Raw genomic sequence first — 15,241 nt, forward strand, 5'->3', positions numbered from 1 at the left:
CTAACTGAACACATGAGCGAATCGTTCTATTTCATTGTATAATGTGAGAATAAGACTTTGTTCCTCCACCAAAACGTGTCAAATCCGTGAAGCAACCACAGTTCAAAGATCTTGGGTTTTCACAGAGGGGGGAGGGTTACATAACCTTTTAAATCATAGTTTTTCAACTTTGGCAACTTTGAGACACACGGACTTCAACTCCTAGAATTCCTCAGTCAATGCTGCTAGCTGGGGAATTCTGGGAGTTGAAGTTCACATGGCTTAAAGAACTTTAGCAAGTCTGGGAAACCCTGTCTTAAATGGTTAGGTTGGTGTTGTGATTCAAGCAGATTGACAACTGCCCCTCTCTTCTGGTTGGCCCTATTTGAAACCCAAATATCCACGATTCAGGGTCTTTTAATGATGATTTATTCTGATTCTTATGTTCAGGTTTAAGGTTCTGACCTCCGGTACTACCTTCATCGCTTAAAGTTTAGGCAAAGAAGCCTGCTTTCTCCACCTAAATAAATTGAGACTCCAATTAGGAAGAAAACCAGGTCTCCTTCTTTGAGGTTCTGCAGTCTCTTCCTATCTCCGGATTTCAGGTGAGGTCGTGGGAAAGGGCAGAATTTAGGAGAAAGGCTTATGGTGGGTGACTTAATGTACTCCTTCTTTTAATTGAAGGTGACATTGGAGAAGTTTGACAGGAGACTGTTGGGCAGTCCTGATGCTAGACACTTCATGTTGAGAACTCCTAAAGCTCCATGAGAAGATCATTATCTGGTAACCTGGAGTGGAGACCAGATCAATGACATCCTTTCTTGAAAGCAACATTGTAAAAAGCCATCTTTTCTTGGGGCTCGGGCATCTTTGGGAAGTTAGTAACTACTATAATCTTTCCATCCATTGGTGTCTTCTGCCAATGGATGACCATCTCCATCATTTTACGGTCACTAGGAGAACTTTGTACTCATCTTTTTCGGGGGTGGGGAAAACGTAAGGCACTTCTGTGGAAACGGTCTCATGATGTCGACATTTTATGCATCTAGGCAACTTAGCGGTTTTGTGCGTGGTAACACTAAATTTGATCTTCAAATCAAATAATTGCCTCAAGGATTCTCGTCAGATTGCCGCTCTTAGGTGACTTGGGCTGATCTCAAAAAACAAAACAAAACCCAAAGCAGAATTGTACCTACCATGTTTTCCCCAAAATAAGACCGGGTCTTATATTCATATTCATCTTATATTCTTATATTCACGCATTATGACTTATTTTCTGGTTAGGTCTTATTTTGGGGGAAATATAATACTAAACGCCTCCGTCTGCTGATGATCTTAACTGTGGCTTATTTTTGGGTTTTTTTTAAATTTACATTTATATCCCGCCCTTCTCCGAAGACTCAGGGCGGCTTACAGTGTATAAGGCAATAGTCTCATTCTATTTGTATATTTACAAAGTCAACTTATTGCCCCCCCAACAATCTGGGTCCTCATTTTACCTACCTTATAAAGGATGGAAGGCTGAGTCAACCTCGGGCTGGGCTTGAACCTGCAGTAATTGCAGGCTGCTGTGTTCTAATAACAGGCTTCTAACAGCCTGAGCTATCCCGGCCCTATCCCGGGGTAGGGCTTATATTACGAGCATCCTGAAAAATCATGCCAGGACTTATTTCCCAGTTGGGTCTTATTTTCAGGGAAACAGGGTAGTTAGTGTAAGGGACCTCCCCACAATGGGATGCCAAAACTGTAGGATAGGCGGGGAGATCTTTTGGAAGAATGCAGTGGCAAAAAGCGGTACTGTAGCAGCAGAAAATTATATGGACATGTCCATATTATCAGCAAGGATTAAGTTCAGAGAGGATGTCTTTTATTCTTCTGTAAATTAAGCATCACTTCCACAACTGGTTCTCCACTAGCACCCTGTTTGCGCCGGAAGGAAGACTGATGGGAGCCCAACTCATATCAATCTTCTTCCATGGCTTGGCTTGGTGGGATGATACAAAAGTGAATGTGCGTTTATTTCTGGTCCTAACTCTGGTGGGTTTAATTTGATGTTGGCTATTTTGGATTATTATGTCATTTCCAGAGATGGGCAGTTTAACTAAGCGTGAGAGGTAGGATCTGCTAATACAGGTAGTCCTCGATTTACAAAAGTTTGTTTAGTGACCGTTTGAAGTTACAATGGAACTGGAAAAAGTGCCTTAGGACCATTTTTCATACTTACAACCACTGCAGCATCCCATGGTCACATGATCAAAATGTAGACATTGGTCAACTGGTTCATATTTATGACGGTTACAGCCTCCTGGGGTCATGTGATTTCCCCTTTTGCGACCTTCCCACAAGCAAAGTCAATGGGGAAGCCAGATTCACTTAACAAACTTGTTACCAACTTAACCGCTGCAGTGGTTCAATTAACAATGGTGGCAAGAATGGTTGTAAAATGGGTCAAAATTCACTTAAACGTCTCCATTTTGGCTCAGTTGTAAGTCGAGGCCATCTGTATTGGCAGTCCTTCTCAACGTGAGACACCGGAAGTGGGATTTGCGAGGCCAAAATACACCAGTACAGATTGGAGAAGGGCAAACTTGCATTGAACACTGGAATATTTTAGAAACAAAAAGAAATTGGCCCTTCAAATACCTTCCAAGAATCTATAAGAACCCTAGTTTGAAAGCCTCCGTCGTTTTTGACTACACTAGAAAAAGCAACGGCTGGGTTCCTTATCTCGTGCCTTCAATCTGCATTGGACTACAGACTTCATCATCCTCAATCAGCGTGGTCAATGAATAGGGATGCTGGGAATTTGGCTTAAACACGTAAGGAAGACCTTACGTTGTCTGACAGAGTTTGATGGGAAGCGAGTGAGTTTGTCGCTTTTCTATCAAATTTGGTGGGATTTAGCAAGACTGCTGTACGCATGGCTTTTAACCTTTCTTTCTTTCTTTCTTTCTTTCTTTCTTTCTTTCTTTCTTTCTTTCTTTCTTTCTTTCTTTCTTTCTTTCTTTCTTTTTAAAAATACCCTTTGAAATGGACATTTCTCAGAGTGCCTTGCAAGAAAAGGGCTGTGAAATAATGCAAATCCAAGTTGATTTCGTAGCAGTGCTGCGATCCACCGAAAGCTTGGCTTAATACAAACAAGTTTGGCTGGCGATGCAATGCTGAAAAAGCCCTTGATTTCTAAGCCTTTTAGCCTAGTATTTAAAATAAGGATTTGGCTTGCGAAACTTAAAAAAATAATAATTAAGAAATCAAATCGCAGCCCAGCTCCCTCAATTACCTCAGAAAATAGTGACGATGATGATGATGACTGTTACAATTTTAAAAGGCTTCTCAATGAAGGAAGCTGAATGCAGAGAGAGACTGAAGCACAGTATCGTCGTAGAACCGAGCAAGAAAATTAAAACAAGCTCAGGGTGGTCTTTTTTCTTTCTTTTAAAAAAAAATTGGTATCACTGATATCAGTGAGCCAAAGGAGGAATCAATTTTACAGTCCAGCTATTTTAGGGGGATCAATCTGAGCACTAACAATACCACTTGCTTCCTTTTGACCTTTCTCCATGTAAACCTGGTAAGAATACCAAGTTGAAAAAAAAGAAAGAAAGAAAGAAAAAAGAATAAGATTTTAATTGAACAAGAGGCAGTCCAGGCAATAATAACTGAAGTGCTTTGCAAGCCATGTTTTTTGCAAATCAGCTTCAAGAGCTATGCTTTCTCTTCCAGAAAGAGGAATGAGTGAATCCTCTTATGTTCCCCTTATTTGAAGGGCAGAACCAGAAGATTATCATTTAGTATGTATTTGTTTAGCATTAAGTAGGATTAATGTTGGCACAGAACCGTGTTTCTCGGTCTTGGCAGCATTTAAGATGTGTGGGCTTCACCTCCCAAAGTTCCCCAACTGCACCACGATGGCTGAGGAATTCTGGGAGTTGAAGCCCTTCTTCTCCTCCTCCTTCTTGCACCATATCCGTCATCGGACGTTGGCGATCCTAAATTTTTTTTTTTCAACAGCCGCACGAAAAAGTTGAAGTCCGCACATCTTACAAAATTGTCAAGACTGAGAAACGCTGGCATAGATTGAGAATTACGGCTCAGCCATTCCAGCATTGTGTTCCAAATGCTGCCCGCTGAGTCTAATCCTTACTTCATTGTGTCTTGGTTAGGTTACTTCTCATTCAGGGTTGGCAATGCCGTTTCAATTTGCATTTCTCCTTCTGGTTAAGCGGAGGGCGGATGTGTGTGTGTGTGAGGGCTCCGTTTCCCCTGACATTTCTGTCAGCAGAAAAGATATTATTTGTCTAAAGCTATCTAGTGGGGTAAAAGCTGGATTCTTTAAAAAAAAAACACTTTAAAAATGGCGGAGTGCATTCTTAAAGCTAAACAGCAGAAAGGAGGCGCATCAGGGACTAGATGACACGTCCTATATGTCATTCGTGTTACAAAGATATTTGTAGGACTTTGATCGTGTCCTTTTTGAAGACGTCTTTCAAGCAAGAAGGTTGAGTTTTCAGTTTATTATCTCCAATCAATGCACAGTTTACACAAGCTGTTATGTGTCTCGCACATGGCTTGCTGGTTAGCATGATTTAAGGGGGGGGGAGGGATTTTTTAGTAAAGATTTTATCTATTTTATCTTGCATTTTAAGTTCTAGGTAGGGCAGTAGTTCTTAATGTGTGGTTCTTGGACCCTGGGGAGCGGGCAATGTCATCACAAGGGTTCTACAAAGACTTGAGGAAATGTTATGATTTAAATCTTAAAGTCTTGGGGGACGATGACCATGGCCTGTGGCCACAAAAGGTACCGTATTTTTCGGAGTATAAGATGCTCCAGACTATAAGACACACCTACCTTTTGTGGGGAGGAAAACAAACAAATTTTTTTGCCTCTGCCTCCCAGCAATTTGCCTCCTTGCAGCAGACAGCCTGCTTTAGTTTCATTTTCATTTTCAACACAGCCTGATTAGCACAAGAAAAAGAAACACTGTCTCCCGGCAATTTGCCTCCTTGCAGCAACCAGCCGATGCCCGCGTGGCAATAGGCAATGGCAATCCCTGCAGCCTGAAACAGCTGAGGGTCGGGAGGCCGATCAACCTACAATCAGCTGCTTGTGCTAATCAGGCTGTGCTGAAGCTGAAATGGGCTGATTGCTGTATGGAGGTAAATTGCTGGGAGGCAGAAGGCAAAGGGTGGGGGCCAGCGGGTAGGCAGGGCTACATTTGGTATATAAGATGCACCCAAATTTTCACCCTCTTTTGGGGGGGTGGGGTGGAAATGTGTCTTATACTCCAGAAAATATGGTATTTAAAGGGGGTCCCCTTGGTGGACAGAAAGCTTGAGAATCACTGTTCTAGGGTATATTATTCCACGTCTCTTATAATTATTATTTTAAAATTTCTGCATGTGATCTTTGGATATAGGATAAATTAAGCGGAGGGATTTTCTTTTATATATATATATATAAAATTGTCAGTAAAAAGCAGGAGATTTTTGAGACCGAGCTCCTGTTTGGTAAAGACAATTTGTTCTTCCTTTATGGCCTCAGATGGAGAAGGTAGCTGTGCCTGCCTAAACTCAAATTCATACCCCATTAGTTCATTCAAACATCTGTCGGTGCGTATGGCGTCAACTAGAACCTCTGTAATATTTCACAGAGAAATCGATACGCTTACAAAACTTCCTGTTGTGGCTTGGCGCGATAATCAATTTTGAAAACCCAAATTGTTTAACCAAGGGATGCTGATGGCTCACGCTTTTCCAATAGCACCGGAGGGGCGGGGGGCGGGGTTGGGGAAGAACCTGTTGATGACTGAACAATGTAGACACCTGACAAGTTTCTCCTGTCATCATTTCCGACACATTTAATACATTACTCAAAGCAGAACAACAACTTTATATAATTTACGCTAGACAAATAGGTGCATGAGTAAAATGGTAAATGGTCTACAGTACCTCGGCTAGACTCCGTATTGAAGCTGTGCACTAAAATTAAAGAGGTCCAAATTTACCATCAGTCTCAACATCATCTCTCTTTAAAAACATTACTCATTATAAAGCAGAGAAACAAGGGTTACCGATAGTTCATCTTCATATCTGCGTCAAGCTGGACATTCTCATCTTGTACAAATAAATGCTTGGGGTTATTGGCATCTGTTTCCCTCTTTTGCTCCGCCATCCCATCTTCAGATGGATTCCTGCTTGTTTTTTGGCATCTGGTTTCCCCTCTCCCTTAAGGCGTCTATTAACCCTGCTTTGAAACTTTCTAAAGGACAAGTGAACGTCCTTTTGTGGTCCGTCAGCAGCCTACAGAGCTGGCAACGGAGTCGGACAGCGATGAGGCTGAGGTGAGGCCAGGGCCATTGGGGAGTGACGTGCGGACTCCAGAGCCTCCAGAGACTGATAGTAGTGAGGCAGAGGAACAGGAGGAGCCTGTTCCTAATGTATGCATGAGAAGAGCTGCCAGAAGGCAAGAGCACCTCAAGCAAAGAGGACGACTCAGGAGTAAGGCCAAGAGATTATTGGCCCCTCCCATATAAGGCTTAAAACAGACCGGCAACGGCGTTTCAGCTTTGCTGGAAAACAACATTGTAGCTGCGTCTTCTGATTCATAAACGTCTTTGTTTTTGTGGCTTCTGGACGTTTGCCAGGAAGGGCCTTTGGCAGTTTGCCTAATTGGACTAAGGTTTGTGAACTAACTGAGGAATTTGTGTTGGGAGGCATTTGTTTTACTTTGAGGTGAACAACGCTGGGAATGAAATAATTCCCAGCTGTTCGAATAAAGTTTGTTTTTCCACGGACTAAGTTTATTGCTACCTATTTGGGCCTGTGTCACAAAAGTCCTGCTCAAAATGATATAGGCTACTGATTCTCAACCTTGGCAACTTTAAGATGGGTCGACTTCAATTCCCAGAATTCCTCAGCCAAAGCAAAGCTGGCTGGGGAATTCTGGGAGTTTGAAATCCACCCAGCTTAAAGTTGCCAAGGTTAAGAATCATTGATGTAGGGAATACAGGAATAATTAATATGGGGGTATTACTTACTTACAGGAAACATGTGGCATGTTTGAAAGCAGACACTCTCCGTGTGTGTTTGTGTGTGTGTGTGTGTGTGTGTGAGAGAGAGAGAGAGAGAGAGAGAGACAGAGAGAGCGAAACGGGATCACGTGGCTACAATTAGCATTTTCCCCAGGAAAAGCTTTCAGCAAAGAAATTCCAAATGTGGATATAATTTAGCAGATAAGGAAGTTAATTAGTTTCAGCTAATGTCAAGGGAATAATTAGCTTTTGATATCCAGATCACAATATGTCAAAGGGTCAGGATTTATGCATCAGTAGCCATAGGGAAGATACTTGCAGTCCTTGTACTAATTTCCTACACAGTAGCCATAAATGGACACAGGGGCATATGGCAGTAATTGCTATCATTCTGTAATAAAGGAACCTACTCTCAGCAGACATTCCTGCTTAAAAAAATATGTGGATTCCATATACAAGTAGTCCTTGACTTACAACAGTTCATTTAGTGACCGTTCAAAGTTACAATGGCAAAGTGACCTATGATTGTTTTTCACACTTCCAACTGTGATCAAAATTCAGATGCTTGGCAACCGACTCATATTTATGACGGTTGCAGCGTCCCTGGGTGATGTGATCCCCTTTCGTGACCTTCTGAGAAGCAAAGCCAATGGGGAAGCCAGATTCACTTAACAACCGTGTTACTAACTTAACAGCTGCAGTGTTTCACTTAACAACAGTGCAAGAAAGGTGGTAAAAAGGACCAAAATTCACTTAACAACTGTCTCACTTAGCAACATAAATTTTGGGGTCAATTGTGGTAATAATTCGAGGACTACCTGTATACCAGGGGTGAAATACTCCTGGTTCAGACCGGATCGGGCGATCCGGTAGTGATGGCAGTGGGTGGTTCAGAGAACTGGTAGCAAAAATTCCTGCCCCTCCCCCCACCCAGCTGAGCCACGCGATCATCAGAGGGTTTTTTTTCTTTACTTTTAAACGCATTTTTTCTTTGGCCGAAAAAATGCTTTTAAAAGTAAAAAAAAAGCCTCTGATGATCAGGCAACTTAGCTGGGATCATCAGAGGCTTTTAAAAGCATTTTTTCTACAACCTCTTCGGCCAAAGAAGTTGCAGAAAAAAATGCTTTTAAAAGTAAAAAAAAAAAAGTTGGCCACGCCCACCCTGTCACATTACCCACATGCCCACAGAACCGGTAGTAACAAATTTTACATTTCACCCTTGCTGTATACATTGATATATTTTAGCAATATCTTGATACCTACTTGTGTCCCTAATCTACCATCAATGACAGCAACCAAGGATACCAAGCAATCAAGTTAGGGTGAGGAAATGTTACAGGTATGTCTAAATAAACTTTGTAGGAAGGGAGTAGGAGAACCTGAAATGGGTCTGTTATTCCACCTGTCTAAAATCTTCTTTTCTGTTCTTTTCCCCTTGGAAGTTTTTAAGAGGGAATTAATTGCACACCGCAATTTGGCCATCACTCAACACAGGCATGAAGCTGTGAGCAGTGCACGGAATGACAAAGAGAATCGATAAGGAACATTTTATGCATTCACCACAATTTCAACCCAGTGCCAAGAGATGCTAGGCTTAGCAGATCTCACAAGAATGAATGAATGAAGCGTCCTTCTATATCTACCAAGTTAAACGTAGTTCTTGCCCTCTTTTAACAGCCTCACGATAAGGGGCAATATGTAGGACAGAAAAAAACTTTGTTGGCGATTGTGTAATTGAACTCCAGTAGCAAAGCCAATAGGTTATGCTTTGAGGAACATGAGTGGCAGATCTCTCTGGATTTCTTAGCTGGCCACTGTAGGACTAAATAGTTGAGTTTCAAAATGATTCAGAAGAAGTCCTTTGGACTTTAAATTCATTAAAGTAGGCAAGTTCCCTCCGAAGCAGGGGTGAAATGCTCCCGGTTCGGACTGGATCACTCGATCTGGTAGCGATGGTGGCAGGTGGTTCAAAGAACCGCTAGCAAAAATCCCTGCCCCCCACATGCCCAGCTGAGCTGCGTGATCATCAGAGGTTTTCTTTTTTATTTTTAAAAGCATTTTTTTTCTTTGGCTGAAAAAATGCTTTTAAAAGTTAAAAAAAAGGCCTCTGATGATCACACGGCTCAGCTGGGATCGTCAAAGCCTTTTAAAAGCATTTTTCATGCTTCGGCTAAAAAGTTTGTTAAAAAATGCTTTTAAATTAATCTATCTATCTATCTATCATCTATCTATCATCTATCTATCTATCTATCTATCTATCTATCTATCTATCTATCTATCTATCATCTATCTATTATCTAGCTATCTTAAAGCTATCTTATATCTATCTATCTATCTATCTATCTATCTATCTATCTATCTATCTATCTATCTATCTATCTAACTAACTATCATGTCTCTATTTGTATCTATCTATCTATCTATCTATCTATCTATCTATCTATCTATCTATCTATCTATCTATCTATCTATCATGTCTCTATTTGTATCTATCTATCTATCTATCTATCTATCTATCTATCTATCTATCTATCTATCTATCTATCTATCTATCTATCTATCTATCTATCTATCATGTCTCTATTTGTATCTATCTATCTATCTATCTATCTATCTATCTATCTATCTATCTATCTATCTATCTATCTATCTATCTATCTATCTATCTATCTATCTATCTACCTTCTCTCTATCTTCTATATATCTCTATATCTATCCATCAAACATCTATCTATCTATCTATCTATCTATCTATCTATCTATCTATCTATCTATCTATCTATCTATCTATCTATCTATCTATCTATCTATCTATTTATCTATCTATCTATCTATCTATCTTTATTTTTAGATCAGCATTCCCCAATATGATGTTGGGTGCTTATCTGGTGAAGGACATCAGCCTAAAAAAATCTGCAGAATGTGAAAAGTGGCACTGATAGGTTTGTGGTGCATTCTCCTCCCCTCCCTTTTTTTACAATCCTGTAATCCTTAGATTCAGGGTGAAGTCGGGGTGACTGAATGGAGCTGAGCATTTACTGGCTGGATGCCCTTCCTGATGCCTACATGGGGTTTGCAGCAGACATTTTCTCTTTGCGCCCCGATAGGAAAAACATCTGTCACTTTCTAGATTGAACTCTCAACCTTCGGAGTGGGAGGCGATCACCTCTATGTCATTGCACCACTCAGGTTTGTGATGCATTATAATTACAAAACATCACCAGCTGGGTGCTTTGCTTTATAAAATCAAAAAGGCAGTCTGGAAATATAGAAAAACGCAAGAGATAATTTGCCAAATGAGAAGTACTTAAATGTTGTGGGACTTTCTAGCTGGACTTCTCGACAGCCAGAGTTATAAAGCTAATCCTTCAGCAACCTGCTTCTCAAACATCGGCAATTTTAGTAAAGCTCAAAAAACCTGGGTTTCTGCATTTTCTGTACTCTCCCCTCCCCCCAAAAAACCTGCCTTCTAATCTTCCAATACAGATAAGTGATTGACTGGGAAAAGGTTTCTCAAAGCAATTTCCTCTTACAGACCAGATCCGGGAAAAAAAAACGTACACGGACTGTCAGCGAACAGATTTAAGAATGCATCTATTATACTTGTTATCTCAATTGAAATGCTATCTTAAGTTAGATTCCGTGTTATCTTCAGCACTACAAGAGAACTTCAATACCTGCAAGCTATTATTTCAAGCTGTGTACTTCGGCATGTATAACTTTGTAAAGGCCAGCATCTCTGTTAAGAGGCTGGTAAACAATGGTAGCCAAATCAGAAGTAATTCCGATGGCATGATTAACATTCATTTTTTAAAAAAAGTTAAATACCAGATGCAAAATCTCTTTTATGGGGAGCTTATTGCCTCAAGCCACTATACGACTATTAGTTTCACTGGACTGAAAATTTAGACAAGAAGGAGCTAGACCTTCCCAGAGCTCAATGAACGTGAACCCGATATTTAACTTTTTTTTGGTATTATATTTATTAATGAACAAGCCATAGTTAACAGTAACTGTAATTTAGTTTGGATTTTCGTCAGAACCAGTAGTTCTGGTAGTTCTAAACTTCTCACTGACATCTTGAATCAGGGGTGGGTTCCACTTACCATTACTAGCGTGCATGGGTGGGAGCGCTTCTGCGCATGCACAGATCACCCATGATGACATTGTGCCAGGTGGGTGGAGCCTCCCGCTGGTTTTACTATCAGTTCTATAAAACTGGACCAAACCGGGGGTTATCCACCACTGTTGTTGTGGCTCCAGCCCCCCCTCGGGCCTCAGAGAGTGAGGGGGAAGGGCCGCCAGGGCTCCCTTCTGCAGGGCCGGCTTCCCTGGCTCAGCTCCAGGAGCCAGAGGCAGGCCAGGTGGAAGAAATAACGAGGCCTCTGTCTCCTGTATCTCCTCCTGCCCAGGCAATGCTCCCAGACCCAGCTGAGGACAATCAGTCCTGGTTGGACCCTAGCTTTCGTAGACAGGAGAGGCGGGAACAACAGAAGCAGGGGTGGGACAGGCCTAGGAAGTGCTGAGTCACGGAGCCACACCTCACAGGTTATAAAAGCAGGAGGGGCTGCTATACTACTCTGTGGCGAATAAATCAACTGCTTAGAGAGAACTTGAGCTGAAGTATTGTTTGTTCCTGGTCTCCTGGTTGACTCGCCGGCATCAGCAAAAGATAACAGAGAAACTTGGCAGACGCTTGCTAGTTTGCTGCCAGAGCTGATAGCTGCCATGGAGTGAATTGCCGACTAGTTAAGTCATCGCTTGTGCCTCCTGGACTGAGGTGGGGGGGACAGAACAACTGTCTTGAATATATGTATATGTATATTGTACCAAATTTGTGTTTGCTGATAAAGAAATACAGGGAAACTAGTACAGATCTATTTCTAGTTCTCATCAGCTAGCCATACCCTTACTTGGATTTGAACTTGGGCTGTCTACATATTAGGCAATTGTATTAACCTCTGAGCCACAAGTTCTCCTCCCTTTATCAGCTGAGCCAGAGGAGAGGCTTTGTGCTTCTCGAGCAAAGAGTGGTCGGAGCTGCCGTCTCTCTATAAATACTGGTGGGGAGGTGAGGAGTGTTGCTGCGAGTGGGTTGGTTGGCTGTGTGGTTGCATCTTGATTGGTAGATGGAGCGGGTGTTTGCAGATAGGTCAAGGTGGGGAGTGCTGCTGTGAGCGGGTTGGTTGGCTCTGTGGTTGCATCCTGATTGGTAGATGGAGTGGGTGTTTGCAGATTGATCGGCTGTTTCGTAGCATCCTGTGTGGGTGTGGTCCTGGTCTTTTGTTCCTGAGCTTTGGTGTTGTGGCCTCTGAAGTTCTGTGATGTGATGTCTTGAGCAGATGGCTGTGATGCAGCATCCCGGGCCCTGTTTTGGCTCCGAGTCAAACTCCGGCTCTGTGGGTGTGGCTTGGTGGTGGTGGGCTTAATTTGACTGGGTGGGCGTGGCCAACTTTTTTTTTTAAAAAAAAATCGAAAGCATTTTTTCTACAACCTCTTCGGCCGAAGAGCTTGTAGAAAACATGCTTTTAAAAGGTTCTGGCAATCGGGCAACTCAGCTGATATCGCCAGAGGAGCCTTTTAAAAGCTTTTTTTAAATAACGTCTTCAGCCAAAGAGATTGTTAAAAAAAGCTTTTAAAGGGTTCTGATGATCCCAGCTGAGCCATGCGATCATCAGAGGCTTTTTTTTTAACTTTTAAAAGCATTTTTTTCGGCCGAAGAAAAAAATTGCTTTTAAAAGTAAAAAAACCCCCAAACCTCTGATGATCGCACAGCTCAGCTAAGGCAGGGGGCGGGGCCAGGGATTTTTGCTACCGGTTCTCCGAACCACCCGCTACCATCGCTTCCGGATCGGGCGATCCGGTCTGAACGGGAAGCATTTCACCCCTGGTTAAGGTTGACCCATCCTTCCATGCTTCCGTGGTTGGGTAAAATGAGGAGCCAGATTGTTGGGGGCAATAGGCTGACTCTGTAAGACCGCTTAGAGAGGGCTCTAAAAACACAGTGAATGTTCTGTCCTCCCTCGCCTCCATCCGAGTGGTGGCTTAATTAGCCGGCACTATCAGCCCTGGCAGCAAAAGAGCGAGTGTCTGCCAAGTGGCTCCGTTATCTCCCTCGACACCGATAAGTCAAACAGCATTTCAGCTCTTAGTTCAGCAGTTAATTTGCCTGCTACGAAGAGACACAGCAGCTCTTGCTGCCTTTATATCCTGTGGGTGTGGTCCTGGTCTTTTGTTCCTGAGCTTTGGTGTTGTGGCCTCTGAAGTTCTGTGATGTGATGTCTTGAGCAGATGGCTGTGATGCAGCATCCCGGGCCCTGTTTTGGCTCCGAGTCAAACTCCGGCTCTGTGGGTGTGGCTTGGTGGTGGTGGGCTTAATTTGACTGGGTGGGCGTGGCCAACTTTTTTTTAAAAAAAAAAATCGAAAGCATTTTTTCTACAACCTCTTCGGCCGAAGAGCTTGTAGAAAACATGCTTTTAAAAGGTTCTGGCAATTGGGCAACTCAGCTGATATCGCCAGAGGAGCCTTTTAAAAGCTTTTTTTAAATAACGTCTTCAGCCAAAGAGATTGTTAAAAAAAGCTTTTAAAGGGTTCTGATGATCCCAGCTGAGCCGTGCGATCATCAGAGACTTTTTTTTTAACTTTTAAAAGCATTTTTTTCGGCCGAAGAAAAAAATTGCTTTTAAAAGTAAAAAAACCCCCAAACCTCTGATGATCGCACGGCTCAGCTAAGGCAGGGGGCGGGGCCAGGGATTTTTGCTACCGGTTCTCCGAACCACCCGCTACCATCGCTTCCGGATCGGGCGATCCGGTCTGAACGGGAAGCATTTCACCCCTGGTTAAGGTTGACCCATCCTTCCATGCTTCCGTGGTTGGGTAAAATGAGGAGCCAGATTGTTGGGGGCAATAGGCTGACTCTGTAAGACCGCTTAGAGAGGGCTCTAAAAACACAGTGAATGTTCTGTCCTCCCTCGCCTCCATCCGAGTGGTGGCTTAATTAGCCGGCACTATCAGCCCTGGCAGCAAAAGAGCGAGTGTCTGCCAAGTGGCTCCGTTATCTCCCTCGACACCGATAAGTCAAACAGCATTTCAGCTCTTAGTTCAGCAGTTAATTTGCCTGCTACGAAGAGACACAGCAGCTTTTGCTGCCTTTATATCCTGTGGGGTGTGGCACCATGACTCAGCACTTCCTAGGCCTGCCCCACTCCTGCTTCTGTTGTTCCTGCCTCTCCTGCCTATGAAATCTAGGGTCCAGCCAGGCCTGATTGCCATCAGCTGGGTCTGGAGGTGTGTCCTGGGGGGTGGGAAGAGTCAGGGGACGGAGGCCTCGTTATCTCTTCCACCTGGCCTGCCTCTGGCTCCTGGAGCTGAGCCAGGGAAGCCGGTGCTTTCAAGGTAAGTCCTGATGCCCCTTCCCCCTCACTTTCCAAGTCACTTTCTGGCAGGAGGGCCGGCTCGGGGGGCGCAGACACAACAGTGAAGCAGTATATTAATGCTATTGCTATTTGTTTGGTGCCAGATGTGAGACTTTTCATCCTAAAATTCTACAGGTCTGTAGGATCTCTGGGCTGCGGGGAGCCTGACCTGATGTCCTCTCTGGACCTCAGAAATTGACTGTAACTTAGCAAAAAGCTCCCGCACCATAGCCATCCTTTTTTCCATCATGGCAATGCTCTGCTGTGTCATGCTTCATCAATCTGTGGTTGACTGTATAATTATAATCTAGGGATGAATCAACACGTGAAGTTATGTAGATAGGGGATATTCCATTACTAAAACAACAAAAGTCTTCAGTTCAACCAGAGCCTGATTTAATCCAGAATAGTGTTTGTCTTTCCGAATTATGCATGGAGGACTCAAATAGCTCTTGCCAGCCTGAAAACTCTCAGCTCTTCATTAGCTTCCCTGTGTATTATTTCACTAATTGCCCAGATACCTGTACTCTCTCCCATTTCCTCCTTGCATGGTTAATCCAATTAGTACTATTAACATGGAAAATTAAAATGTTTAATTTGCTTTAATCTCCTTGGAACTGAAAGCCCGCGATATAGCTTCAGCTGCAACTGCAAAAGTGAAATTGCTCCAGGTTTATTTGTATTTATTTTTTTTTATATCGGAAAAGACTACTCATAACACTTCAATTCGGGTCTCTCGCTGAAGAGCTGAGCACAGCTTAGCGTATTGTTCTCAAGCTTCCGCGCCAGGAAAGCTTTAGAACTGAAGGAAGGAT

General features: G+C 42.9%; 1 protein-coding gene across 20 annotated transcripts in view; it reads right to left on the reverse strand.

Annotated features, from left to right (window-relative positions):
* CELF2 (CUGBP Elav-like family member 2) overlaps positions 1-15,241 on the reverse strand; it is an 823,343-nt gene that overhangs the window by 80,844 nt on the left and 727,258 nt on the right. For 10 of the 20 annotated variants that reach the window (XM_058190373.1, XM_058190380.1, XM_058190365.1 and 7 more), the window contains one exon: positions 5,929-5,958. The exons of the other annotated variants lie outside the window; for them this stretch is intronic. In XM_058190373.1, the coding sequence (XP_058046356.1) occupies positions 5,929-5,958 (30 nt within the window). The remainder of the gene's footprint in view (positions 1-5,928; positions 5,959-15,241) is intronic. 20 annotated transcript variants of the gene reach the window in all.

The sequence above is a fragment of the Ahaetulla prasina genome, chromosome 7 (assembly GCF_028640845.1).
Source record: "Ahaetulla prasina isolate Xishuangbanna chromosome 7, ASM2864084v1, whole genome shotgun sequence".
Classification (NCBI taxonomy): Eukaryota; Metazoa; Chordata; class Lepidosauria; order Squamata; family Colubridae; genus Ahaetulla; species Ahaetulla prasina.